This window comes from Triturus cristatus, chromosome 3_2, assembly GCF_964204655.1.
Source record: "Triturus cristatus chromosome 3_2, aTriCri1.1, whole genome shotgun sequence".
Lineage (NCBI taxonomy): Eukaryota > Metazoa > Chordata > Amphibia > Caudata > Salamandridae > Triturus > Triturus cristatus.
Genome location: NC_140584.1, coordinates 69,698,151 through 69,725,316, shown reverse-complemented (window position 1 = coordinate 69,725,316; position 27,166 = coordinate 69,698,151). Strand labels below are relative to the sequence as shown.

The window sequence follows — 27,166 nt, the reverse complement described above, 5'->3', positions numbered from 1 at the left end:
AAGGCACCAATGCTTGAGTGCGAAAGACCGGTTATTGCAGCCCTGCAGAACCCCACCCAATACACAGTTAAAGTGTAGTCACTGTTTTTGGGTATTTAACAATCCCTAAATAGGGATCCAGGGATGCCATTGTGAATGGAAACAAACCTAGTTTATTCTCCCTAATACTACACACACAAACTGTACTGAGAAAAAGACACTCTAACTGAAAAACGTTTTATTTCACCAGTCTCAACCTATTGCTTAGCACATCTAAAATAATCACTCAGAACATAACAGCACAAATAAATGTTGAAAACAGGAAGAATAAAATAAACATTTCTAACATAGTTAAAAATTTAATATAGAAACCTAACACCCTAAAACCTGCTTTTATGTGCTACATTAGGTGAGTATTTAGTAGCATAAATTGCATCTAGAGTTTATTTTTTTATTTTTTATTTCTTTATTAGGTTTTCTCCAAATCAGCCGCTCGCATCCAAAACAACAAGATCTAGAGTTTCTTAAGAATGATCAGTGCACTGTATACCTGTTTACAGCAAAATTGTTTAGTTGTCAAAAGTCTGGGAGGACATGTCCCTACAAAAGGTAAACATAGGTCGTATCAGCTCCTCTCCTCCTGGGCGTGGCTCAAGATCAGATTTCAGTGGAAGGTGTGATGCAGCAGCAACTCTGGCAGTCAAGATCTTCTCTGGAAGTATCCTGCGCAATAATCTGGAGCTAAGGATCTCTACTGACAAGTTGTCAAGTTGCAACCCTTTTATACTGTATCTTATCTAAGATGGAAATTTGTGACATAACTTCAGGAAACATCTCTACCACAAAAAGGTAGCGAGAGGTACCACCCTCCTTATTTACTCTATATCGCTGCCCGGCATTGGGCCCTTGATGAAGTAAGTCAGCAGGGTCATATCTTCAAGCCTTCTTTTCAGCAAAGGCAAAGCTATGGGAGAGAGGTGGGTTATAAAAATTATTTTCAAGAATGAAAGGTGCTTAGGGCAACACACTTTTGGGAGCAAAGAGATTTTAAGATCTTAATGTAAATAGTAAAAAATCAAAGAAACCTTGGAATAAAAATGATAGAGATGGTCTCATGGGAGTACAAAAAAGGTTGCTGGATTGAGGATACTAATACAGATATTATTCTATTCTCTATTTAGGCACATAGTGTGTTGATACAGTGTGATGCTCCAGCTCCCACCCAGGGTTAGGATTTGCTAACCAGATGATTAGTAAGTATACCTGTGATGTTGCATATAGGTGTTGTGTGTGTTTCCAATGAGTGCTTTGCTATTGGGTGCTGTCCATCATGATTTGCATGTTTCAACATGCACCTATGATGTTTTACAAAAAATTGACAACAAGCATTCATATTGTGGAGATTGAAAACCAGGCTGCTTTTCTAGAGAGTTCTTGTCATGCCTTCTTTATAGCCTGCTGTTAACCCAGCGTACTTGAAGAAGTAGCTGCCCGTAACATCCTACTGGGTGCGGAAGTCCGCATACCCCCTGCATCCTGCCATCTGCATATAGGTACCCTAGGCAGTGTGAGTCACCACCTTTCTCGCTTTGTCTTAGGAACATTGGTATCGTGGGACTTATGGCAGTACACCAAATGGCCAACTTTTGCATGTAAATGTGTCCCTCATTTTACTGCTTTGTTGTGCATTCCCAAATGTTTAACTGTGTACAGGACTGTTCTGGTAGGGACAATCTGGACTTGTCATTGGTAGCGCCAGCAGCATCTGAGGCCAGGTTAGGCAAACCAGCAAAACACCTCCCTGAAACCATGGTATCATGTGTTGTATATGGGCTGCCCAATAATATGCCCTGAAGTTCAAAGCCTGTAATACCCCACTGTGCCATGGGAGTCGCAGAACCTCCAGGCTAATCTCCTTTATCCCCAATATAATATTTGGAGTAACTCATCTAGCTTACAGAAGCAGGACTCATGGATGCGCATTGGCATGAGCACCCGGGGTAGCATTATCATCTTCCTTATGGCTATTCGTTCCATTATGATCATTGGAAATCACAACCATTTTTGCACACTCTGTTCTAAGCTGTCTAGGAAGGCCCCCAGATTTGAAGCATCGATCTCAGCCATGTCCGAGCTCAGGTAGGTCCACAGGTATTTATTAGGCATTGTCTTTACTTTTATTTTGGCTAAGTTCATCTCCGTGGCTAATGTCATCTGGATGAGATAAAGAACTAATTTGCCTACATTGAGATGAAACCCCAAGTGGGCCCAAACTCTACTAGTGTGTCCTGTATTGTGCCACACATGTCCGCTGGGTTTCTCAAAGTCAGCAATATGTCATCCACATAAAACGAGATGACCTCCTGTTTGCCTCCCACCAGTATCCCAGCGCCTTTGAGTCTAAAGCGTATTAAGTGGGCCAGTGTTTCAATAACCATAGTGAATTTTAGCGGGGAGAGGGAGCACCCCTGTCGAGTATCCTTCTTTATTGGCCAGTCATCCAAAATGTTGTTGCCTGCCTTGAATCGAGCCCCGCTGTTCCTGTATAGCAGTGTCACCCATCTCAGATAGCCCGCCCCTAGTTCGTATATGAGGAATGCTTGTTTCAGAAATGACCAGCTTACAGTGCCAAAGGCCTTGTGGGTATCCAAGTTGGTCACTGCACAGGGTTCCCTTTCTCTTGTTGCCTGTTCCGTAATAAGGAAGACCTTACCAATATTGGTGGTGGTTGTGCGGCCATCCACAATACCGAATAGATCTGGGTGTATGACTCACTCAGCTGCTTTACATAGTTGTTGCACCAGTATTCTCCTCAGTATTTCCGATCTACATTGATCATTGATAGGGGGTGGTAAGACTTGCAATCAATAGGGTCTCTTCCTGGCTTGAACAGGACTTTGATATTGGCTTTCCACAGCGATGCTGGTAACACACCTTTTTTGAAGGCCTCTGTGTACATGGCCATTAGGGACTCCCAGGGAAGATCCACCTAGACCTGGTAAAACTCAACATTAATCCCATCTATACCTGGTGTCCTCACCATGCTCAAGTGTTTGATGACCCATCTCATGTCTAGCTCATTGAGTGGCGCGTTCAATGTGGTTCTTGCATCCTCATATAATTTAGGGATAGGTGCCTCATCAAGCACAGTTGATTTGCCTACCTCATCATCCTGGCCTGTTTGTGCATATAACATCTTGCAAAACTAAGTGGATCTGGCCAGAATATCCTCTTGGATGGTCAAGGCTACCCCATTAGCATCTTTGATGGATACCACAGTGTTCCTGCCTCTCTCTCTGTTTACTTGCCAAGCTAGGAGTCTACCAGGGTGGTCTACATGTCCATGCTGCATTTCTGTGTACATTTTGTAGTCATGCTTCCCAAGTGTGTCCCGGGCCTCATTCAGCTATCCCTGCAAACAATGTTACATTTCCCATACATCTTCAGGGTGGGGGTCATGTCTATTAAGGTCTGCTATTTGTCATTCCAACCTCGTGACTGTGTGTCCAACAGATTTGTGCATCCCATATATTGTGGCTGGGCATTTCTCCACTATTGTTACTTTGAAAGCCTTCCAGAGTACAACTGCTGATTCCACTGTATTCGCGTTTATGGCAAAGAATTCCCATATTGCCTCCCTGATTTCCTCCCTCAACACTGAATCCAGTAGCGCTTGAGGTTGTAGACGCCTCTGTGGCACTGGTGCCACCCAGACTTGGTCCAGTAACTTTATAGCAAGTGGAGCATGGTCCAATAGTGATCAGTCCAAATATTGGGTCACCCCAAATTGCACTCGTTATTCTGGACGGATAAACCTGTAGTCCATCCTGGAGAATGTACCATGCAGGGGCGAATAGAAACAATAGCTCCTCGTGTTGCCATGCTGTGTCGACTATAGCTCTAATAGGTTGAGTGTGTCCATGCCCATTAATAGGGCCCTGGAGGATCTGCCAAGTGGTGTAGAGTTGGGCTAAGAGCAGTCTAAGTGTCTGTCGAGTACACAGTTGCAATCACCCATCCAGATTATGATGTGGTGAGTGAACGGTATTAAAGTTTGCACCACTTTCTTGACGAAGTCGGATGTGTCAATGTTTGGGGCATATGTGTTTCATAGCAACGTGAACATCCCTCCAATCATGCCCATAACCCCTACATATCTGTCATCAGCTGCCTTCCATTCGACAGTTACTCTAAAGGGGACACTGGAATCCACCCATAGTAGGGCCCTGCGAACCACTCAAGTCAGACTAGAATGCCATAGTTTACCCCCCCCCCCAATTTAGTACTGAGTTTCACGCATCACTTAATGGGGTTCTGTACACAGCTTAATGTTTATGGATATTGCTGTCACCCCAATGTGCTCCGCGTGAGTGTTTCTCACACACCCGTGTCTGACTGCGCCAGCCTGGTCTTGCGGTGCATGTGATCTACGCCTCTCCCTCTGGTGATCTGAAACAAATGGTCCCTTGAGAAGTTAACAAGCAGAAAAATCCCTCCACCCACCTCCTGTGTGGCCCTCCCAAACTCGGCCTCCACAATCAACACATATTATCCCAACTCCCCCGAACTGCAGTAAATCTTCCCTCTCCTGGTGAGATACCCCCAAGGTCAAATGAGGTGAGTAGTACACGCACTGCCTGGTGGTTGTTTAGTTGGTTGTCTTTTATTACGTGCTCCAAGGTCTCACTCTCCGAAATCTGAGTGAGTAAGTGAAAACGTAAGAACTGCACTCCCCAAGGTCCCCATGTGGGGTACCCCTGTAGTCTCACCCCTAGGTCTCACACATACATTGGAGAGTAATAGTGGATGTGCATGCCTCTCCCATCTTAGCCAACTCACACAGCAATTTCACTCCATAATGAAGCACCCACCCCCTCTGACTTGAAAATTATAGCATTAGTGACCCTCCTTTGCAATTATCATAACCTTATATTAGTAGTTGTGTTAAACTGCTCAGGGATACAGTCAGTGACTTTTAATGACAGCATAGAGTCATCTGCGTTATCAAAGAAGTGTCTCTTTTCTTGAATATCCACTTGGAGACATCCTGGTGGAAGTAATGCACAGTCCAGGCCTCGGTCCCTGAGTTTTCACTTCGCTTCCACGAATGACCTCCGTCTCCGTTAGGCAGCCCCACCGTAGTCTGGCTAGAAAGAAATTCTGTTTCCGTTGTATATCATGTTGCCCAGCTGTCGCTCCGCTGCCAGTAAGTCCACCTTGTCTGTGTAGCATAGCATTCGTGATGGGGCCCCTAGTGTGGGCCTACTGCCCAGTGTTCTGTGGGCCCTTCCACCGGCAGCTCCTGCCATCTCCTGGCCCAGTCAGGACTGTTTTGAGCCAGGATTCAAGGAACTGTTCCATTAGGGTGGTCTATGTCCCCTCGGGTAAACCAAGTATGTGGTCAAATCACCAAATCCGCCAACTTGGCCTCCTGCACCTTCAGTTGCCTGTCCTCATCTGCCAGTTGACTAGTGTGTGCCCCCAGGACCTCACCCGTGCTATCACTCTAGTTCCGAGTTCTTTCATATGGTCCATTATATTGGCCCTTTCTTACTGCAGTAGCGCCACCGTAATGACTACCCTATCTATTTTCTCCATAACGTTCTTGTTACCTTGCAAAATCTCATTTTTTATGTTCAGGTTTAACAGAGGTGAGTGGTCCTCCCTATTGGGCTCCTCATAAAGGGTGGCACACTGTGTCATTCTGGCCAGTCCCTCCTCAATAGGGTGACGGGTCTTAGAGGCCGTGCCTCGGCCCCCTTGGGCTATGGGGGCATTTGTGTCTGACAGTGGATCACCAATAGGTTCGGGGTACAGAGCAAGTCAATCCAGCTCACATCGTTCTCACTGGGGGTAGGAGGTTAATGACACACAGATTGCCAGTTGTTACGGCGGGAAGAGTGCGTCTGTGGTTTCTAATGCCATGGCCGCCGAGGCTGGCCCCAGAGGTTCATTCAGTAGGCTTTGCAGGTGTGTATGGTTATGCTAAGTAGTCCTGTGTTGGAGAAAGCGCGACAGTAGCCCTTGATTCTCACCCAGACATTTAAGGAGCGAAAGTCACACCAGCACAAATGTTTAGCATTTTTCACTGATGTGAAGGGGGAGAGGGCACCCATTTGTCATCCAAGGAACCGTCCTTGGCAATGTGTCCTCTATATTGTGCCTGTGGTAGACAGCCCAGGGCCATTAGGCCTGAGTTTCAGCTGCCTGTGTGCTCTCCCTTCCCTCCCCGCCATAGCTGGGAATGCCAGCAGCTCAACTTGCTTTTGTGAACGGCCATGCTAGGGGGAGCTCCGCGTCTCCCCCGGTGTTGTCCCTGTGTTTAGCTGGGGTAGAGGGTAGCAATCTCCTCCCCCGGAAATGTCACTGTATGCTCTGAGACCATATCCCCTGCGCTGCACCTCTCCCATGATGTTGGACCACTGCCACACCTCTCACCCGGCATTGCCCGAGGCCATCCGCGTCACTCACCGCTCACTGCCAGCAGCCCGGGTCAGTCGCACAGGTACTCCCAATGGGGCACTGCACCCTCCTGGTGTTGTACCTTGAATGGAAGATTACAGTTGGGGATTTCAAACAATCCCCTGGGTTTCTGGTGAGCCGAGGTGGGGTACCAACACCAGTAAATGCCAGAGCAGCAGCTAGGTGCGTACTCCTAGGAGGCCATCTTGGTTCCTCCTTGTGATCTGGCATATCTGCCTTCTGTGAGTAACTATCTGACAAGCATGAAATATTTGTTTTCCTAGGGAAATGCTTCTACGTCATATTGATCATACCACGAGAATAGTGTATGATTAACACTCTGCTGTTTGTATTAAATGCACGACTGTAGGAAAGTGCCTTGTTTGGACATGGATAGCCCCCACTTTTTGCCTGGAATAAGACGTAATTTCGACTGGAGGTGCACAGGGTCCCTGTCAACCAAGTCCCCTGTGCCAGAGGCTCTTTCCCTAAAGTGTACTGGTACCTAAGACATTGGTACTGAAGAGGGACCTCAAGGGTAGCAGCACAAATTGTGCCACCCAAGGGTCCAGGTACCCTGTTATCGCAGACTGCGTGCATTGGTTTAGACAAAACAGAGGAGTCGACATGGCACATATATCTGTGTGCCATGCCCACAAACAATGCTTGGGATATGGGTAAGACACCCCTCTAGCAGGCCTTATAGCCCTAAGGCAGGGTGCACTATATCTCCTGGAAGGATGCATCTTCATGAGCAGATATGCCCCTGCAATTTCCATGTCGATCATTGGATACTGTAAGTGAACAGGGAAGGCATGAAGAGTACATGGGCCAGATCCTTGTCACTGCGAGTTCTCGACCTCTGTGACATCTTCACTGTACTATGGGATGTTAAGTACCAAACATCTTGTCTTAACAAACCTGCACTGATTCCAGTGTCAGATGTATTAAACATTGCACACAGAGGACCCCTTAGAGGGGTCCCCTGAAACCTACCAACCCTTAGTGTGGAAACTGACTGGTCTAAGGAAGCCTATTACTACAAGACAGAGTTTTGACCTCATGGGGTAAGTGCCAGTGCGCTCAGAGGTTGAGAACAAAGCTTGACCTGGGCAGAGGTGGTCATACTCTCCCCCGGTCAGGAAGAACCATCTGTGGCGTGAATCTTCAAAGGCTTTGCTGCCTTTGAAATGCAACTGCAGCCTCTCCTGATAGAAGGAGCAGCCCCCCGACCTGTCTTCACCCTCATTTGGCAGGAAGAGAGGTGGGTAAACTTAGAAAGAATAGAAAGAATTGGGAGCATGCCCCCCCTCTGCCAACTCCCCCTCTCAGGTGCTGGAGGTGAGGGCTATGGCTATGTCCCCTTCCCATGGGAGTTGGGCATAATAGAGGGTGTAGACACCCTAGGTAAGGGGCCCACTGACACCCACCTGTCACTCCCTTGTAAAGGCCCCTAAATGTAGGTTTTAGGTGACATCCCCAGACCCTGCCGTTAGATTTCACAGACACAAGAAGACGAATGAAGAAAGGCTGCTGAACAGAGAACTGCAGACCTCGTGGTGGACTTTGGGCAAAAACTCCTGTCTGATGCCATAGAACTCTGCATTTGCCATTCTCCAGCTCATCTCGTCACTGCATGGCCTCAACAAACCCTGGGGGGTCACGACCACTTCGCAAATTGCTAAAGAACTCCCTCTAAATAAAGGTACTATCTCCCTGCAGCCTCAGGTCTCCAAAAACAGCGAAATCCGGTCCAGCATCTTCCAGCCCCCCACCCCATCCGACGTCTCCGATTGCCCTCCGAAGATATACTTGCTTGGCCTCTGCACTAAGTCTTGAGGCCCCCAGGTCCCACCAGGTCTGCAAAGTAGCAACACCCAGGGTAATTTACCTCTTGCTACAAAAATCTACCAAGACGAGTCCAGGAGGACTCTAACTTTACAGCCAGGTAGCACCAGACGAGGGACTTCAGGAATCTGGCGATCCACCTCAGCAGTGGCCCAACAGCTCCAGAATCATTGCTCCAGGGTGATGCTCCTGACCCCCTGTTGCTTCTTTGTGTGCCGGTGCCCCGCTGTACATCTTCTCTGCACCAGCCTGCCCTGCCGGAGCATCTTCAATCCAGCTATGCTCCCACAACCCCAGAGCCCTTGTGACCCCCTACTCTCCCTTGAGAGCCTTCAGACTTGCCTCCAAGTCCCCGTTTGCTTTGCTTTGCTTTTGCAGGTGACCCAGGCCTTAGTAGCGCACCAGCTAAAGAGAACCATCTTCTCTTGTTTCCTGAGCAATCTGGAAAGCCCCTGAGAAATTGGCCTTGGCACTTTGGACCTTTTATGTTTCTAAAATGATAACCACAAAAACAACTGTATAGCGTTGCTTTCCCACTTGCCTTTTTCCTCCCAAATGAATTGTATTGTTGCTTAATTGCGCGCAACTGTGGTTAATGCATTTTCTTGTGATTAATCAAATTGTGAAAAGTATTTACTTTGTACTGAATTTCTTAGTCTAAATATTTATATAAAAAGAAGTACTATGTTTCTAATTCAGTCTCCACTTCATGTCTGTAATCATGTATTGCCTTGGTGTGTACAACAAATGCTTAGCACTATCTTATGATAAGCCTAACTGCTCGCCCCTACTACCACAAAAATAGAGTGTTAGTATTATCTACTTTTGCCTCTATACCAAGAAAGGGTCTCTTCCACCTCTCTGCACAGTGGCCCCAATTGTAGTGCACTATATAGAAAGGTAGGTTTCCTACAACGACTGACTGACAAAAAAGTGGTTAAGGCAGAGGATCATATAGCCCTGACGAAGGCCACCAATTTATAATGGTGTATGATGGTTGGCCGAAACATGTTGATAATACTTTGAATGATGGCAGGCTGAAAAATAGTCCATGACCATCGACCCAGGAGTTTTTTTCATCCTGTCTGGTGGACCCAGAAGTAAAGCATTAGAACTGATTAGGTACTCCTTAACCAGTTTTAACTTATCAAAACCATTATAAACCTGATCACGCTCTAATAATCAAGACAAAAAAACATTGTGCCCCACCCCTGTTGGCGAATAGTACCACCCTATTTTAGCTTCCCCCTGAGAGCACACAGAATCAGTTTGCCCCTTTGAGTGCCCTGCAATACCATGAATGACAGACATTAAGAACTAAAGGGGCACAGGAAGCAGATATCGTAAGTGCAAATTTGCATGAGGATGCAGGACAGTATCTTAGCATGGAGGATTGCAACATCGCTCGGCAACTGAGAGTTAGGGAAGCTTGCTGATTGGAATTGCAGTTACTGTTTCAGGGAATGTTTTTAAAAATGCATTTGATGCTCCATATTAGCAACTGCTTCGATATGATGGATAAAGAGGGGAGGGGGTTATTTTTGGGTTAATCAATTATTATAAAATGTTTTCCTCCTCCAGTGCAAGTGTCATTTTGAAGCTTGAGAAATACCTGAAATTCTTTATTTAGATAAGGGATGAAGAGGGTTTTGTAATTTGGATGGTAGACTTCAATATCACTACATATTGTTTAGATGCTAAAGAGGTTTGTGAGATGACCAATAAGGAAGGTGAGGGATTGAACCACCTTTTTCACAGCGCTTATGGAGAGGCATTGAATGTACTATTCTTGAAAGAAAATCAAATTTTTATTTATGAAATCCCCCCTTACCGATTACTGCACCATCGATCTATTTTAGGAATGTTCATTGCAGTACTATAGACCATGTTTTAATCTCTGAGAATCTTATTCACTGTTTTGATCATTTTCAAATTATTGTTGCTTGAGTGACCATAATCCTTTTACTGCGAGTTCAAAAAAGTTTCAAGTGGGTATTAAACCAGAACTGCTCTCTCAGGGGAAAAGTGTGGGGAGGCGCAATGGGATTGCTCAGAAATGGGAGGGTGGGGATACTGAAAGGCTGTTCACTGGTTCAAGGCCGGCTTAAGCGCTGGTGGTGCCGGGTACGATAATTATTTTTGGCGCCTCCAAATCCCATTACCTCCTTCTCGCATTCTCTCACTACCACTGGGAAAAAGTGACCCTCATTTCTCCAATCATAAGTTATTGCTAAACACAGTGCCCCTCTGAGTTCAGTGCCCTTCTCCATAGGTCAGCGCCCAGTGCAGCCACACCAGTTGCACTGCCCTAAAACCAGCCCTGCACTGGTTTAAGTATGAAACACGCTAATTCCGTAGCAATTTGCCTGGATGAAACAGCAGAAGTGAAGGCTGCTTTAACTGAATTTGGAGAGCTTGCAATTATACACAAAATGCACTGATAAGACTTCCAGACAAACAGCAGTCAAAAATTAAAACACAGTTTGAGACAACTTGACGTAAAGCACATAAAGCCTTTAAGAAGGGCTTTGAGGAGATGGCCTAGGGATAGAGTGCTGGTTAAGAAATGAGGGACTGAATACAAACTTAAGCTGGACAAGGGGAAAATAGTATTGAAGAGGATGCTTGGGAAGCAAGTGCAAACTCTGACAAAACAGATTTTTGGAAGGTGACCAACTATGGATACCCGAATCACAGCTCAGAAAACAGATAAGCACATTCATTCAATTTATTCCATGGAAGTAGAGGAAATTAGGAAAGAGAGGATTGACACTGCATAAGCCAGAGGTATTTACAGCAATTCTGATTGAGTTCAGTTTAAGTGAAGTGACTGGTGTGATAAGAGCCAGTAAGAAAAGGAAAGCCCCAGGTCTACTCGCGTTCCGTTGAATGATTTCATCAAAACATTGATTTTTGAGCCCCATGGGTGACAAATGTTCTTAGAGCAATAACTGTATGTGGCCGCCTACAAACATGATTGCAGTCTATTATAGTGCCAATCTTTTCTTTTAAAAGGGGAATAGATCTGATCCAGGATGTTACAGCCCTATCTCATTGCTGGATTTAACCCTTAAAGTTGTTGGAAGGATTGCTTTGGCCAGGTTGAAGGTATGGGCAGAGGAACATGATATTATTAGCAACATACAGTACAGCTTCCGTAAAGAACAAGGCACGGTGGAGTAGTGTTTGAACGTAATAAATATAGCTTAGTTAAAAAGGGGTCTCAGTATAGGGCCTTTATGTACCTGTCTTTCACATTTGATACTATAAACCGTTCAATTTTGTGGGAACTCATGTCAGATATGGGTGCAGATAGGTCGCTGATTGACTTTTTACGACAATGTTATGGTGGCACTGATGAAGGGTGATCTTGATCCCATCTAGAGATAATGAAGGGGTGCATCCTATTAAAACATAGTCAGCACTCAAATATACTCTGTCATACTAAAGGGTTTTTTGTTTGAAAAAATTTGTATTTAAAATGTGATTCATAGCGTTGCGTGACTATTTATATGTTAATGTGACAGGGGAAAAATAACTTAAAAGGTCATATTGTGAAATTCTTTATTAAGATATATACAACAAATGTTTGACGTTTATACATAATTCAAATTAATCCTGTGCCAATGCATTTATACCAAGATGTTTGTGATTCATTGCATTTATTTGCACCTTAAGCAGTTGCATTAGTTTTGTGTATTGAAAAGTGCACATATGTTGTAACCCCGTGCACATGTTAACTTAGCAAAAGTAGCCCTTGAGAAGAAATTAGTTCACTTGCTGCTCACATTAAAATTTGAAATGAAATTCATGTTTAACCTTCAGGTATGGAATGTATGCTGCTGAGTTGTGTCTATTGCAGGTGTTGATAAACCTCATTATTTAGTAGAAAGGATTTTTTTGTAAGTAGATAGCCGAGCGTGGGAAGGAGGAGTTGAGCAAGGGAATCGCGGTAACATGCAAGGAGAGGAGTTTTCATGGAAAAGGAATGTCCAAGGAGGAAATGAGATAATGTGTTCCATAAATACGCCATGAACATTTTAAAATGTAATCTATGTTTGTCAAACTTTTATGGTCCTTGGAACTGAATAAAGTTATTTTGACTTGACTTGAGATAATGTGTTATCCGGCTAATAAAAGGTGATGAAGTATCCATTTGTACCAGTACTATGGAAACTTCCCAAGGAGGAGCTCCATGAGAGTGTCATGTTGACGGCAGATGATACTATGTGCTGTGTCTAGATAGGGAGATAGTCCATCTTTAGATTCCTTAGGAAGCAGATTTATGTTACTGCTTGTGTGGCTTTAAGCTACTCGACCCATTGTCAGAGTGTTTCTAGCAAAGCATCTGATGGCTGACACCTTTCTTTTTCCGTATTCGATTATGTCTTTACTTAATGCTCAAATTTAGGGTTGCCCTTATTGAAGTAGTTGAGGGAAAGTTAGGTTACTCATGCTCTTTAAAGAGAATCATCTGATGCAATTTAACCTTCATTTTGTCTTCCTAATTACATGGATCATTTTCTAAGAGTTAGTCATTTGCTTTGTACTATATAGGGTACATCTCTTAAGAAGATTTGGACTTACTCTGATCTTTTTGTACTTTCATATGATTTTATTGAGAATGATTTACATGGACTTGCTTCTGAATGTATAATTAAACCTACTAAACTCAGATCAAAGAGTTGAGTGGATTAATATGTAGCCACATTGGTTGCACTGTATTGAAATGAGAACCAGTGATTTGATTCCTTTCACCGCTCACTCTAGTAGAAAGATCTATGCTCTCTGGACAGAATTTTTTTTAATGGGCCTAGACTTAAATAACACGAAGGTCAGAGTGCGTTATGGTAGACAGGGAGAATGCATGGATCTGTTTGACTTTAGTAAAGGAGTACAGAAAGGGATTATTGTAGTGCCTTTTTCTTTACATTGTATATTAATAATTTAGAAAGATTTTTAATTGGAAAAAGCACAGTATATGCGACAAGTAGTACCTTGCCCTCTACCGATACTGCTGTATGCAGATTCTGCTGTCCTGATGGCATGGACAGGAAATGCCCTCCAGTGTTTATTCAAGTATTATTATCTTTTTATGGATGATTTGTGTATGACAGTGAATTGCAGGAATTCCTTTACAATGTGCATTGGAGCAGGAAGGAAGAAGCAGGTGCCCATTCCTTGTAGGGTAACAAGATGTCTATGAATGTTTTTTCTGTTTTCTTTTTACCTACACCAGTTATTTAGTGCTCAAAACTCCTAGAAACCTCTGCTGGAGAACAGAAGTTTGTAAAAGCTATTTCTGCAGTGTTTAGATGTGCTACAAGACTGGGCACTAAGCCTATAAGACAAATGATTACTATATATAAAAGTAAATGTGTATTAGGGGCATTCTATGGGGCAGGCATCTGGGGGTACTCTAATGCTTATATGATTCAGCAAGTTGATAACAGGTGCCTGAAAAGGATGCTCATAGTCCCCTCTAGTTGCTACAATTATATATGACATGCAGAAGTTGTTTACCACTCACAGAAGATAAAATTCATGTAGCCCCCCTCTTACTGTGAAAAGCAGTGGGGACAAAAGAGGCTGCTTCACTACAGGAAAATAATAGGTGACTATTTGCTCTTGAAAGATGCAATGCAAATTCCTTTTCTGAATTATATTATGATTTCATGAGAAAACATAGGTTTACCTACCTTCTTCAAACACCCATAATCGATGCGGGGAATACATAAAAGAGATCGCTTCTCTCGAAATATTATTGTGGGAACTGAAGTGAGGGAAGCCAGGAAATTTAGCAAGGTGCCCGTGGTAGTACGTATCTCTTAGATAATAGCGCCTTGACTACACTATACAGAGTGTGCAACGTAGGTTTCCACTGACCAGATTTAGGCTGGGCACTGTTTACTATTTATATGCTTTTCAGGAAGCAAATAGTAATAGTAGACAATTACCACAATGTCCGTGGGATAATTTCTCGGAGCAAACCACTCTCCATCTAGCTCTTTTTGTGATTTTATGTAAGATACCGTCTACTGATAACATTTTGAAATTGTGTATAATGTATACCGGCCTTGATGTACCTCCAGCAACTTAATTCCTGCTTTACTTGCTTTTCAATCATGAATTTCTTTTGTTTAAGTTAGGAAAACTAGAAAGAGGGCATTGCATTTTAGGGTGGACATTTTTGTTGTTTTTATACACGTTTTTGGCACTTTAGGAAACAATGTAAATTTATGGTGTAATATTTATGCACTTAGGTGGGCCACGTTCACTGAAATTTATTTAGATTTATACGATTGGACACAGGACTGTTGTATATAGATTTTTTGTAGGGGGAAATAGGATCCATTTTATGTCATTGTTATGCTGATTTTCAAGTGTTATGAAATATGATATCGTATATGCTTATGTTAGCCGAATAAAGTTTATTTTTTGATCAATACACATTGATGGATACATATTCACTATAGACCTGAATACAACGTGCAATTACTATTGGCGTGAAGTTTATCGTAGTCTCTCATTACCAGGTGTGATAAAGACTGCACCCTTCATTACATTTTTGCACACCAAACCTGCAGGAACTTCACAAGAGCTAAAGGCCCGGTATCTACTTGGACATGTGGAGCTTAATGGTGCAAGCACAAATGTTAGTCAACAAAAAGTAAAAATAAAACATACAATACATTCTGATCACGTCACAGACTCATTTCATTAGATGCAATCACTATTGCTTTAAACATGGGCCACTTGTAGTAAGGTCCACATGTGGTGAATTGTGACCGACAGATATATCCTGGCAGCAAGTTCTTCCACCAACACAGAAGTCCGAATTCCCCAAAAGCATAGAGAGGTGGCTTCCTACCTGCTTGTATTCTTGCCAAAGAATGCACGATGATCAGCACAAATTTTCCAACATTCTCCAGATGTTCTCTTTGTATATAAAGGAATCTGCTGTTGGCTTCATAGTGGGAGTCAGTAACATCCATGCACTCATAAGGTATCCTTTCAGGAAGCACGAGCACAGGGGGACTCTGGCAGTAGGACCTGCATAAGATGCGTATGATTTCACAGCCAAATCGGTAGACTACAAACTCATAGGGAGTGAGCGTGTCCAGATCCACTGGGTTTAGGTCATCTGACTCCAGGGAGGTACCATGTTCATCTCTCCACCGAGGCTTTGAGGCCTGTGCATTTATCTCAGACTCTGAAATACTGGCATTGCCCACTGGATCGGTACTTCCATACAAAGGTTCACCTAGAAAAAATATATTATCATGAATTGCACTGAAATATGTTTTGTAGGCTTTTACCTTTACTCAGATACACTGGAATTTTGCATAATGACATATTTTCAGTATTTAATTTTCCATATAATCTATTATCTTCTGCATTATTTGCAGATTTCAAAAGAAATGTGATTTTAGTTCAAACTGTATAATAATGACTTTGAAAAGTACACCCTAATGAAATGCCTGACACTTCTCAAAAGTTAACTGCTACGAATTCACCAGCTGATTTGTATTTTGATGTAATAAACAATGGAGAATTTCACTCAGGTGGTGTAAAAGTCTCTTATGTATACAATAGCAGCTTTCTTTATGAAGGAAGTGCTTTTCTTTTGGAAACGAAGGCACTGCATGTTTAGGTATTAGAAATTAGAAGAGTTCCAAACATAGTGCATCTTTTTTTAGAGCTCACGTATGTTAAATCTCAAAGTGCTTAAAAGTGAGGCACCTTTGCTCCCGATAAGTAAAGGTCAGTGCTGGTTTATAGGATTGCTTCTGGGTGCAAAGGACATGTATCAAACTTCAGTACAATGAGAACACACAAATCACCCTCAATTGAGCTCCAAGAGAAAATAACACGATAGTAAACTCAGAATGCACCTGTAATGTTTGCGTCCTGAGAAGCAACATGGTACTAGATTACTGAGGGTAGTGAGGTAAAAATAAAGTTGTGTTCTTGGGTCTTTAGGTACTAAACCATTAATTATTAGATAAAACTATCCAAGAGAGATGTCACTTTCAGGCACTTATTGACAGAGGTATAGGATGGCCCCTAGGCCCTTTGACTCCACTGTGGCCGATAACAACCCAGGGATGCCCTCCTTCTTGGATATAATGCTTAAATAACATGTCTAATGTTTTCTTCTGAATGTGTAACATTCATTTCTTAGAAACCATTATCTTTTCTAAAGAAGTGAATCCACTTCTCTCACTGCGTGTATTAAAGTATGTCTGATTCTCAAACACTTTCCTCAACAAAGAACGTAGATACATATATGCCTTTATTTACAAGTATTACATAGTTTTTACATAGTTGGTTTTCGCAAAACACACATTTACACTCAGAAATTGATTTACTCAAGTACAAATGTACCTCAAAATGATGTACTTTTTGTGTGAGAATCTGTGTGTGGTGGGGAGAAGTATTTCCTGAGCAATGTGGCCTTGAAAACTCATTGTACATATACAAATCTGCAAATCTGTGAGCCATTCCCGATATACTGCAAAACACATTATCATTCAACATACAGTTGGATATTTATTTCTATAGAGTAAATAGGAGGGGCTGAGAAGATGGTCCTACCCGTGGGGAAATATTTTCCTTGTGCAGAAAATGTAAGTTTAAAAGTTCAAAGGTTCTGATGCATGCATAAATGTACACGTACATTTGTGAATTTTAGTACATCAGGAAAGCTGTGACTTTGGCAGCTAACACAGAGTATTCAAGAAATGATTTGTGAATTTCAAAATATTTTTAAATTGACTCCAAACCTAGATATAACCCTATGAGCAAATGTCTCACTGTCATTTGGGGATCGATCAGAGCTATAACAACTAGACTATTATGCCTAGTATGAATGAGCAGCCCATTTTGCATTCCACACATTGTTTGGGAGGGTGTGGCTTCGGCGATGGCTGCCTAAAGGAGGAGGTCCACTGCGCTCCGGACGAGGAACAGTCTTCCGGTGTCGGCTGGTGCCATCCCGACAGTCCAAAACTGCAGCGCTACAGGAGGCAGCCATGGACATGAAGAGGAGCTGCTTTTTTAAATAAAACGTGGAGCGCTTGCCTGTTTTTTCTGGGCGTTGTGGCTTCTCCCTCATGAGCGGCCGGCATTTCGAATTTTTTGCCCCTGACCAAGCAAGACTTTTTTATATGCAACATGCTAAGAAATAAGGAATTTTGTGACAAATTGATGATTTTGGAAGTTTGTTGAGGGCTCCTGCAGTATTTTATATTGTGGATTAACAACAGTCTTTTATGCTGGCTTCTTGGTGTTTTACTGTTGGAGACTTTATGTAGTTCTAGAGTTCTATGGCATTCTGAGGTGGCACTTCCTTAATGCAAGACAAGTATGAGGAAACCTTGTGATATTATTGTCTTGGTATATGGTTCCTTTTTATGAGTAAATTAAGGAAACCACAATTTGTCTTTACTCCTAAAGGACATCCTTCGTCAGGTCCAGTGCCTTACTTATCAACAGAAGCCCATTCTCTTGCTGCTGAGAAGATGGAGAACTCGGCCCCTACGCATTGTCCTCGCTCCAGTCTGTTGTTGACAAGACCACACCATCCTCTTCAACATCCAAAAGGCTGTAACAAGATCCTCCCTCACCTGACAAGTCAGCGTCCCCTATTTCCTTAGAGTTGTTGCTGAAGGAAATTAGGGCCCTAAGTCCTTTCGTGGAGGAAACTAATAACAGAATGCAGTATCTAGATGATAAATGGTCATCAATGGAAAATAGTGTATACTTAATGGAGCAGCAAATTTTGGTTGTCCAGGATGAGGCTCATAGAATTCACTCTTTGGAAAAGGAAGCATGCAAGCTCCAGCAACAAAAGAGGATTTGGAAAATCACAATAGGAGGAACAATTTACACATGTATGGCTTGCCTGAAGCCTTAGAAGGAGATGACCCTGTTTCCTTTTTTACCTCCTTGCTGCCAAAATTGCTGGACATGTCCTCTTCAACCTCGCTTAATATTTGGGGAGCCCATAGGCTTGGGCCTCGTCTTCCGCTGTCTGCATCTCCCGTTAAACCTAGAGATGTTATCATCCTCTTTTTGAAGTTTAATGACTTGCTGCTGGTTCTTTCTTGGCAATGTCAAAGAGTGTTCTTCTCTCAAGATGTTTCTAACGCCACAACAGCCAGATGAAAAGAAGTTCTTAATCTTTGACCTCCCCTTCATTCTCTTAGAGCTAGATATGGTTTTCTCCACCCCTTCATTTTAAAAGTTACTTTCCAGAACAACACTGCGACGTTTGAAGATCCAGCGGCACTGAAGAAGGTTATACAATCCCATACTTCGAATAATATGGACACTGCTGGCCTTCTAATGGTTGATCTATTTGTCTTTCTCATTATTGCTCTTATTGTAGGCTCATACAAGAGATTTGAATGGAAATTTTGACTTCTTAATGTATTTCAAAGCGTTTTGTATTGGTCCTGGTGTGGCTTGGCCTCCCCTTCCCTTGGGCGTGTCATTGTTTCATGTGTCATCACCACCCCTTCCTTCTTCATTCTTGCTGTTTCAGGCAGGTTATCTCAGTCCTCCTTTATGGATATGTACTGTCTCTTCTTTTGGCTTTTCTTCTATTCCTTTTTACCATCCCCTCTTTTGGCTTTAAATTTTTCTTCCTTTCTACCCTTCCTTTTCTTGCTCTTTGTTTTCCTTTCATTCTCCCCTTCTCCTTTTCCTTCTTGTCTCATTTCTACATTGCTCTTTCTCTTTGTTTGTATTATATGTTGGAATTTACTTGTACACCTCATTGAACTCCAATAACCATTTTCTTTTAATGGATATAATTCATAGTAATCACATGGAATATTAAAGGCTCGCTTAATCCAACCAAACGACAGAGAGTGTTATCCCATCTAGGTAAATCTAATCCTGATCTTGTACTTCTCCAGGAAACTCACTTTACATAATCTGAAGCTTTGAAATTTAAGCGAGCCCGGGCAGCTTATGTGTTTGTTTCCCCTTTTTTGAATAAGAGGAATGGGGTTGTGATATTGGGTAAAAAACCCTTAATGTTAATATGGTTTCTCAACTAATAGACAATATGGGTAGGTGGAATATAGTAAGTCTTATTATAGATAATATCCCCTTACAATTATGAATGTTTATGCACCAACGCAACATGATACTGCTTTCTGGCCCTAAATTGAACAAAAAAATACAAAATGTCATGATTCTAATTTTATTCTAGGAGGAGCTTGTATTAAAAAAATGGACACGTTTTTGGATAGACAACCCTCAGTTAATTTTTCGTCCTATAAAATGCATAAGCATTTTCACTCTGTTATCCATAAGGGAGCCCTGGTGGACTCTTGGAGATTGTCTAACCCAACTGCCCGGGAGTATAGTTTTTACTCTGCTTTTCATGGTTCACTTTCACGATTGGATCATATATTTCTTTCTAAGTCTCTTGCTCAGTTTGTTATACAGTTACATATTTCTCCAATTGTGCTTTCTGAACACGCTATAGTGATTAGAGACTTAAATTTGGTTCCCCCGTCCACCTTTGCATTGATGGAAATTTAACAACCATTTATTACAAGATGCTCAATTCCCTAGTTCATTTATTGCTTTTGCTTTTGATTTCCCCTTACTTGCTCTGGGATACATTCAAAGCCTCAGCAAGAGATTTACTTTTAAATTATGTCTCTAGGCAAAGGAAGACGCAGTTAAAAGAACATACTAGACTTCTCTAATAAATTAAATCTTTAGAAAAGAAGTATTTCTCCTCCAAACTGCCCTCTGACCTTAATGCCCTGCTTAAAGCCAAATTGCAATTTACCTCTATTTCTACTGAAGAAGCCTCCTCTGTACTTCTTTGAAAAAGCGTGCGTTATTATGGAAGGAGAAATAAAGCTGGCAAGTTATTAGCAAATTATTTTAAGAGAAGACAGGAGCCGCACATTATTAATTCAATTTCCACATCGACGTGTAAGTCTATTACTAAACATCAGGCTATTTTAGAAGAATGTGTCATGGTTTATAAATCCCTTTATATGCATGAATCAACTCTTCCTTCCTCTGCAATTGTGGACTACTTACATACCAGCCCTTATTCTGTTGCTGCTGATTTCGACTTTGATTCTTTACAGAATTACCTTTCTACTGAAGGAATTGCTGCAGCCTTACGAGCGCTTAAACTAGGGAAAATGCCTGGTCCAGATGGTTTCACAGTGGAGTTGTATCTCCACTTCTTCAACATCTTTCTTCCCTATCTGTATTGCTTATTTCATTATTTTACTTCATCTTCTTCTGGCACTTTCCAAGAAGCTATAATGTGTCTTATTCATAAAGATGGTAAAGACCCTTGTGAATGTACACATTATAGGCCTAGCTCTTTTTTGACCGTTGATAATAAAATCTTTGTTAAGCTCTTAGCCCTTCGTTTAGAATCTTTTCTTACCCACCTTATAGAAAAGAAGAATCGGGTTTATCAAGGGAAGGCTTATATCTGATAATGTAAGATTGTTTCTGAATGTTCTCAATAAAGTTCTTTCTTTTAAATATTCTGTCGCAGCCAAAAGAATTGATACTCAGAAGGCATTTGATAGAGTAAATTGGGATTTTTAATGTATTCCTCAAAATCGCATGGGTTCGGGTCTAAAATTATAGCTCTTATATCCCTCCTATATCATCCGCCCCAGGCGCAAGTAATGGTTAATGGCATGATTTCCTCATATTTTCCTCTTAATAAGAGGGTTAGACAAGGTTGCCCACTCTCTCCTTTATTATTCGTTTTAGCCCTTGAGCCCTTTCTTTCTCTGATTGGTCTTAATCCTTCTATCTCTGGCTTTCCTTATGGAGACGGGCATTTAAAATTTTCTGCCAATGCAGACGACATTCTTCTCTTTATTTCTTCTCCTGCTACCTTCTCTATTATAAGAAATGTGGCTATTTTCTACTGTCTCTGGATATAAAATTAATAAGGATAAAATGGAAATTCTTCCGCTTACTAAATACACATTAAATAATTCTTATTCTCTAACTGGTTATCAGTGGTCCACTTCTGCAAAAATGTTATATTTGGGGGTATGGTTCAGAAATTCCATCACTGACACAGTTCAAATTGATTTTACAGAATTTGATATCAAAACTGATAAGATTCTCACCTCTTGGAATCCTCTATTTTTATAATGGTGGGGCAGTTAGACTCTACAAAAATGATGATTTCCCCCTTACTGTTAGATCTTATTTCCATGTTGTCAGTTCACATTCCTAAACATTTTTTTAAGGAAACCATCACGTTACTCCTTAAGTTTCTTTGGAAACATAAATAACCAAGAGTAGCAATAGTCACTTTACAAAAAATGAAAATTTATGGTTATCACGGAGCTTTTGCTTTGCGCCAAGCGGCTCTTTGGACCCATCTTCTATCCTCGTCCTTTTTAGGTCAAGCTACAGCGCATGCGCTGTCTGCAGGACCTCCTGTAATCGATATTCCAAAATTTTTCCCACCTGCTGCTTATGATTGGTTGCTTCTTGTGACGCTCTTCTTTGGTGCCTCCTAAGTGATTGCAATAGAGAGCACGTCACTTCCTTTGAAGGCTAAGGAGCACGGGTAAAGTACGGTTTCCTTACACCTTCAGTATTCATTTGTTGTTTGGGGAACTCTTTTTGTTATGCTGCATTGCTGTTTATTCTTTCTGCTACCTCTTCAGGCTGATGTTGGTGTTGTTGGAATGCGCTGTCACAAAGCATCATTTGTCCATCCCCTCTGTTGGACCGGTCTATTGAGTGTCGGGCTCAAGGTGAGGACACCTCAGGTTTCTCGTTTATTTACTGTCTTAATTACTGTTTTACTGTTTTAATTGTTGGCGTCCGCGCTTTCCTGTTTGCTTTGCCACACACTTTAATGTACGTTCCCCTTAATGTTGTTTACATTTTTTATTCGCCTACCTCCGGTTTCTATATTATTTTCCGTCTTAATTAATGTTTACTGTTTTAATTAATGGCGGCCACACTTTCTTGTTTCAACAGGTGACCTGTCCCACCACTCGTTAGGACTGCTATTTTTTTTAAAATAGAAATCCCGTGCCCTTTTTAATGCCTACTTTTCTTTCACTGCTCAGGGTAGACAGCGGGAACAGGGTCAGTGTCTGCAGTGATAGCATTCATGCAGTGGCTAGTAAGGGGTGGTGGGGATCGGACTGCCCCGGGCGGCATGAGTTTTGGAAGTGGCGATCCCCAAACCCACAGAGACTCTTTCTGTGGGCCGTGGCACTGATGGCGTGAAAACAAAACATTACAGGCATTCTCTCTTAGCTGAGCCAATTGCATAACAAACTGGTTCCCGAGCCCTCCAGTCGTGCAGGTGTAGCTTCAACAGCCATCAAGTTAGGTGATTAATGAACTAAAAATTACTTTCCCAAGCATGTTTGTGCACAGTGATGTATTGTGCTGCCTTCCAGTACAGACTGGCCATGAGCAGAAATGGTTGCACAGACCAACAGTATATACCCTAAGCTGCACGCAGACGTACCTGCATGTGCAATACGTTATACGACCTATATCAGTTATTACATCATATAGTGCACTTCAAATTATACAATGATTTTTGTATTGTGCTACCCTGGAAGCGATCTGTCTGTGTTGTAACAAGTAGAGATGCAATCTGTCCTTAAATTGTTACTTTCAAGCACACACTTTGCAAATACCCTCGCCTTGCTAGTTCAGTGAACTTGAACTGACTCACTCTAATCTTTGTTTGCCTTCCCGGTGGAGGGGAAACAAAAGCTGTTGAGTGACTTTGAGCTGTTTAACTGACATCTGTTCTTGTTGGAAGAAGTGTTGAGTGGAAGCTGGCTTTTTTGTAAACCATTCAAATTTCAGGCCATTTGCTTTTACCAATTGATATGGCAGCCTTTCCTTCCAATTTACCCAACTTACAAATAGCAGCTCGTCTGGCGAGGGTTCAGTTTCCACCTGGGAGATAATGCATAATTAATCACAAACAAGGACGATGACAGACAATGCTGCCAGAACATGTGCTCGTGTTTATAAACCGCAGCCACAACAGAAAAGAAAAATAACATGCAGTAACTGGCTTCATCTCAGCCGACCATTCATTAGGATAACTAAGTGACATTTTTCACATCTTTACTAGCATATTTACTAGTTTTCAACTTGGTTGGGTATGGCGGTGAGCAGGGTTCGATGAGCAGAAGTATCACCTCGAGCACTCTCGTCCGTTTACGGAAAATGGCCAGGCCCAGGCATGCATAGTTACCAAACCTTTGTCTTATGCAATGCTGTTTTTACTATAGAACATCTTTGATGGTTCCAATGCCACTTGGTGCTGTTAAATGGCCTAGTGTGTGGATTTGTGCATGTGGGTTGCTAGTTGTTGTGTTCAAGGAATGTTGTGTTCAGTCAATTAGGTTTTCAGCTTTGGAAGCAAGCTCTTTGCTGGATTGTTTACTGCCGGATACTAGCACCTAAAAGACATTTGTATAGCGCCTTGTTACTTTCAGGGGCCGGGATAGGAGGGTCTCAAGGTGCCTACACTTTTTTTTATTTAAGGGTAACAGTTCCCTTACTTTCTGTAAAAAGATAACTGTCCTTCGACGGTTATGCTTACTTGCCCCTCACCCATTGTGCACAGTATCATAGCTCCCTCACTATTTTAATGTCCCGCTAGCTGCTTCTCTGGCCCCAGTGGTAATTTCTCATTCTTACTCCTCTAGACAGTGCTGCAGCTGCTTCTCTGGTCCCAGTGGTAATTCCTCATTCTATGTCCTCTAGGCAGTGCTGCAGCTGTGTCTCTGGTCCCAGTGATAATTCCTCATTCTTAGTCCTCTAGGAATTGCTGCAGCTGCGTCTCTATTCGAAGTGGTAATTCCTGTTGCTAAGTCCTCTAGCCAGTGATGCAGTCGCTTCTTTAGTGTGGTCAGGCACTCCCCCATTCTAAGTCCTTTAGGCAGTGCTGCAGCTGTCTCCGTTCACGGTGGTAATCCTTCATTCCAAGTCATCCGAACAGTGCTGCTTCTCTGGTCTCATCGGTAATTCCCCATTGTCAGTCCCCCAGACACTGCTGCTAGCTGCTTCTCTGGTCCCTTCAGTAATTCCTCATTCTAAGTCCTCTAGGCAGTGCTACCACTGTGTCTCTGTTCACAGTGGTAATTCCCCATTCTAAGTCCTCTAAACAGTGCTGCTAGCTGCTTCTCAGGTCTTATCGGTAATTGCTCATTCTATGTCTTCTACACAGTGCTGCTACCTGCTTCTCTTGACTCATTGGCAATTCCTCATTGTTAGCCCAATATACAGTGCTGCAGCTGTTTCTCTGGTCCTAAGTGGTAATTCAGCATACTAAGTCCTGTAAGCAGTGCTGAAGCTGTGTTTCTGTTCATACACCCACTACACTCCTGACCAAAACAAATAGAGATTAAAAAATAGTAATTTACAGCGCCAATTACTTTAACTCCGACAAATGTGAGACCTATATTGCATGTTTCTATTATGGCTAGATATTGAGCGTATTTCTCTTCTTCCCTTTATCTTTAAAGAAGTCCCATCTCTTACTGCCATGACGTTGCTTCTTCATTCCCCTATATTACACAATACGGTATAAATGCTCAAATCCACTCTTCTTTCACTTACTCTAGATACGGCCTTGTTTGTGAAAATGCGGATAGGGTATAACTCCTCACTCAATATAAATATTAGACCTTTTTTAGGCGTACCTTAAGGATAAAGGCTTAATGTGGATATCTCAACTTTTTAATAATGAATCCCCATCTCTTTTCCTCAATTTTGCCTTAGTTATCACTGCCCTAAATCCTTTTATACTCGCTTTTTATCAATGATGAATTTGGTTCTTGATGTTCATTTCTCCTCACAGAACTCTTCTAAGAAGGTTCCCTTCTCTTCTGGCATTACAGAATTTCTTGAAAATGTGCCCTAGGGCTTCAGATATGTATAAATATTTCTTCCTTCCTGACCCCTCCAGAACCAAATTCAAATTTGAGTTTCTATAGGAGAGAGACCTGGGAGTTTCTTGGACAATCCCTATTTGGAACAAGGTATGGGCACGCATATATAAAATATCAGGGTCTCCTGGTATTACACAATCTCTATTTTTTGTTTATCATTGCCTATATTTTACTCCCTTGCAGTGCTCCAAATTCTCCTCCGATACCCCTGCTAAATGTTGGTGTTGTGATTTTCCTGATGCATATTTAATGCATATCTTATTCAATTATCCCAATACCTGTAATTTCTGGTACAAAATGTGGGCTCAGAGTAAGAGGATTTTTAATCTTTATAGCCCCTACAATATTATTGATTTTTTGGGAGAACACCGTCCAATTCGTTCACTCCATCTTTCCCTAAAAATAAATTATTAATCGATTTTCTGTTAGCATTAGCTTTTTACTAGATTAGTCTGAATTGGAAAACATCCGATAAGTTATCCTATAAAGTGTGGTGGAATTCGGTAAGTTCTCAACATAAATTAGACAGTATGTATGCTATACAATGTACATCTTCTCATAATGCGAAATTGTTATTGTTAGCTCTTAGTTCATATCTCAACCAAGTTGATAGTGATGTATCAAGTACTATTTCTGTACCTTCTGAAAATTTTCATCTTCCATGAAATTTGTTTATTTGTCCTCCTTCTATATTAGAGGACATTTTATGATATGTTTATAAATATACTGTTTATTATATAGGGTTAACTTAGAGGCAATCTGTGTTATTTCTGTCAAACTTTTATGATTTGTCATAAGATCTCTATTTTATCCTCCCTTCCCCTTCCTTCCTTTTCTTCCCCTCCCCCGTGAAATTATGAAGACTTTTTTGGTTTTATACTGCATATGCCCTTCTGATTATTATTTTTGATCTTATTGTGTTGTTGTTATACCATATATAATGAATTTAATAAAGTCTTTTAAACACCAATCACATTGTTTGGCATAATATGCTACCTTTGACCTCTGTTCTGCCTGCCAGAGTGTTTGCATATCATTAGGTTTAAATACCTAGTAGCAGCAAAAGGTATCTTCAGAGCTTGATTTAGAGTTGGGAGGATGTAGGACATCCTCCAAAAAGCAATGGAAGTCCTGTTTTCCCTATTTTGAGTGCACAGTCATGAATACAAATAGGGTGGACGTGACCTCTGTCAAACTCTAACCCAGGTATTTTTATCTTTATTACAGTGTTCACTGATGTTGCTTTGTTGTAGTGCAAGAGTAGAAATGTATTTTGGGATAAAATTTACAACACGTTCCGAAATGTAATTCAAAAATTAGAGTTGGCTACTAAGTCCTGGAGTAATTAATAACTGAATACCATAATTTTGTTGCTCAATGTGGGAAGTTTAGTATTACCTTACATTTAGTGAACCCACATAAAATAATGTAGTAAAACCTGTGGTACAATCAGAACAAGCACTGCACCGCTGCCTTATTTTGCATTTGGGTACCACGTTGTTTTGCTGGCAGTTTATATGCAATGCATGGACGTTTGTTAAAAAAGGAGAAAAGTGTGATATTATAATTACTGAACATTACCACTAAATATATAACATTCTTCACGGTGGGCAGATTATGCAATGGAAACTGCTTGAGAGGCATGTCTGGCTGTAGCAATACTTGTGCAGTAATATGCCATATCTAGGGGTCCTTACCTGGATCATGTGGTAGAGCTTCTAGTGCTAGTTTTATATCCATTAGAGTTCTCGATAAAGGACTACAAGCTATCCACCTCTCAAGCTCAGTCTCTGTAGCAAGGGTCATCATGGCGCATGGTGTCTGAAGGTTACGACCTAGAAAGCAGAGAAGTCCCATATACTTACATTTATACGCCCAACGTCATTAACAGCTATGAGTTTAGAAGTTCTGTGATT

The 27,166-nt window shown here is 41.8% G+C and overlaps 1 protein-coding gene across 1 annotated transcript in view; it reads right to left on the bottom strand.

Moving 5' to 3' along the window:
* LOC146856812 (uncharacterized) overlaps nt 1-27,166 on the bottom strand; it is a 1,211,343-nt gene that overhangs the window by 118,488 nt on the left and 1,065,689 nt on the right. The window contains exons 28-29 of the mRNA XM_085646995.1: nt 26,948-27,085; nt 15,161-15,553 (exon numbers count right to left, since the gene is read on the bottom strand). Of these exons, the coding sequence (XP_085503121.1) occupies nt 15,161-15,553; nt 26,948-27,085 (531 nt within the window). The remainder of the gene's footprint in view (nt 1-15,160; nt 15,554-26,947; nt 27,086-27,166) is intronic.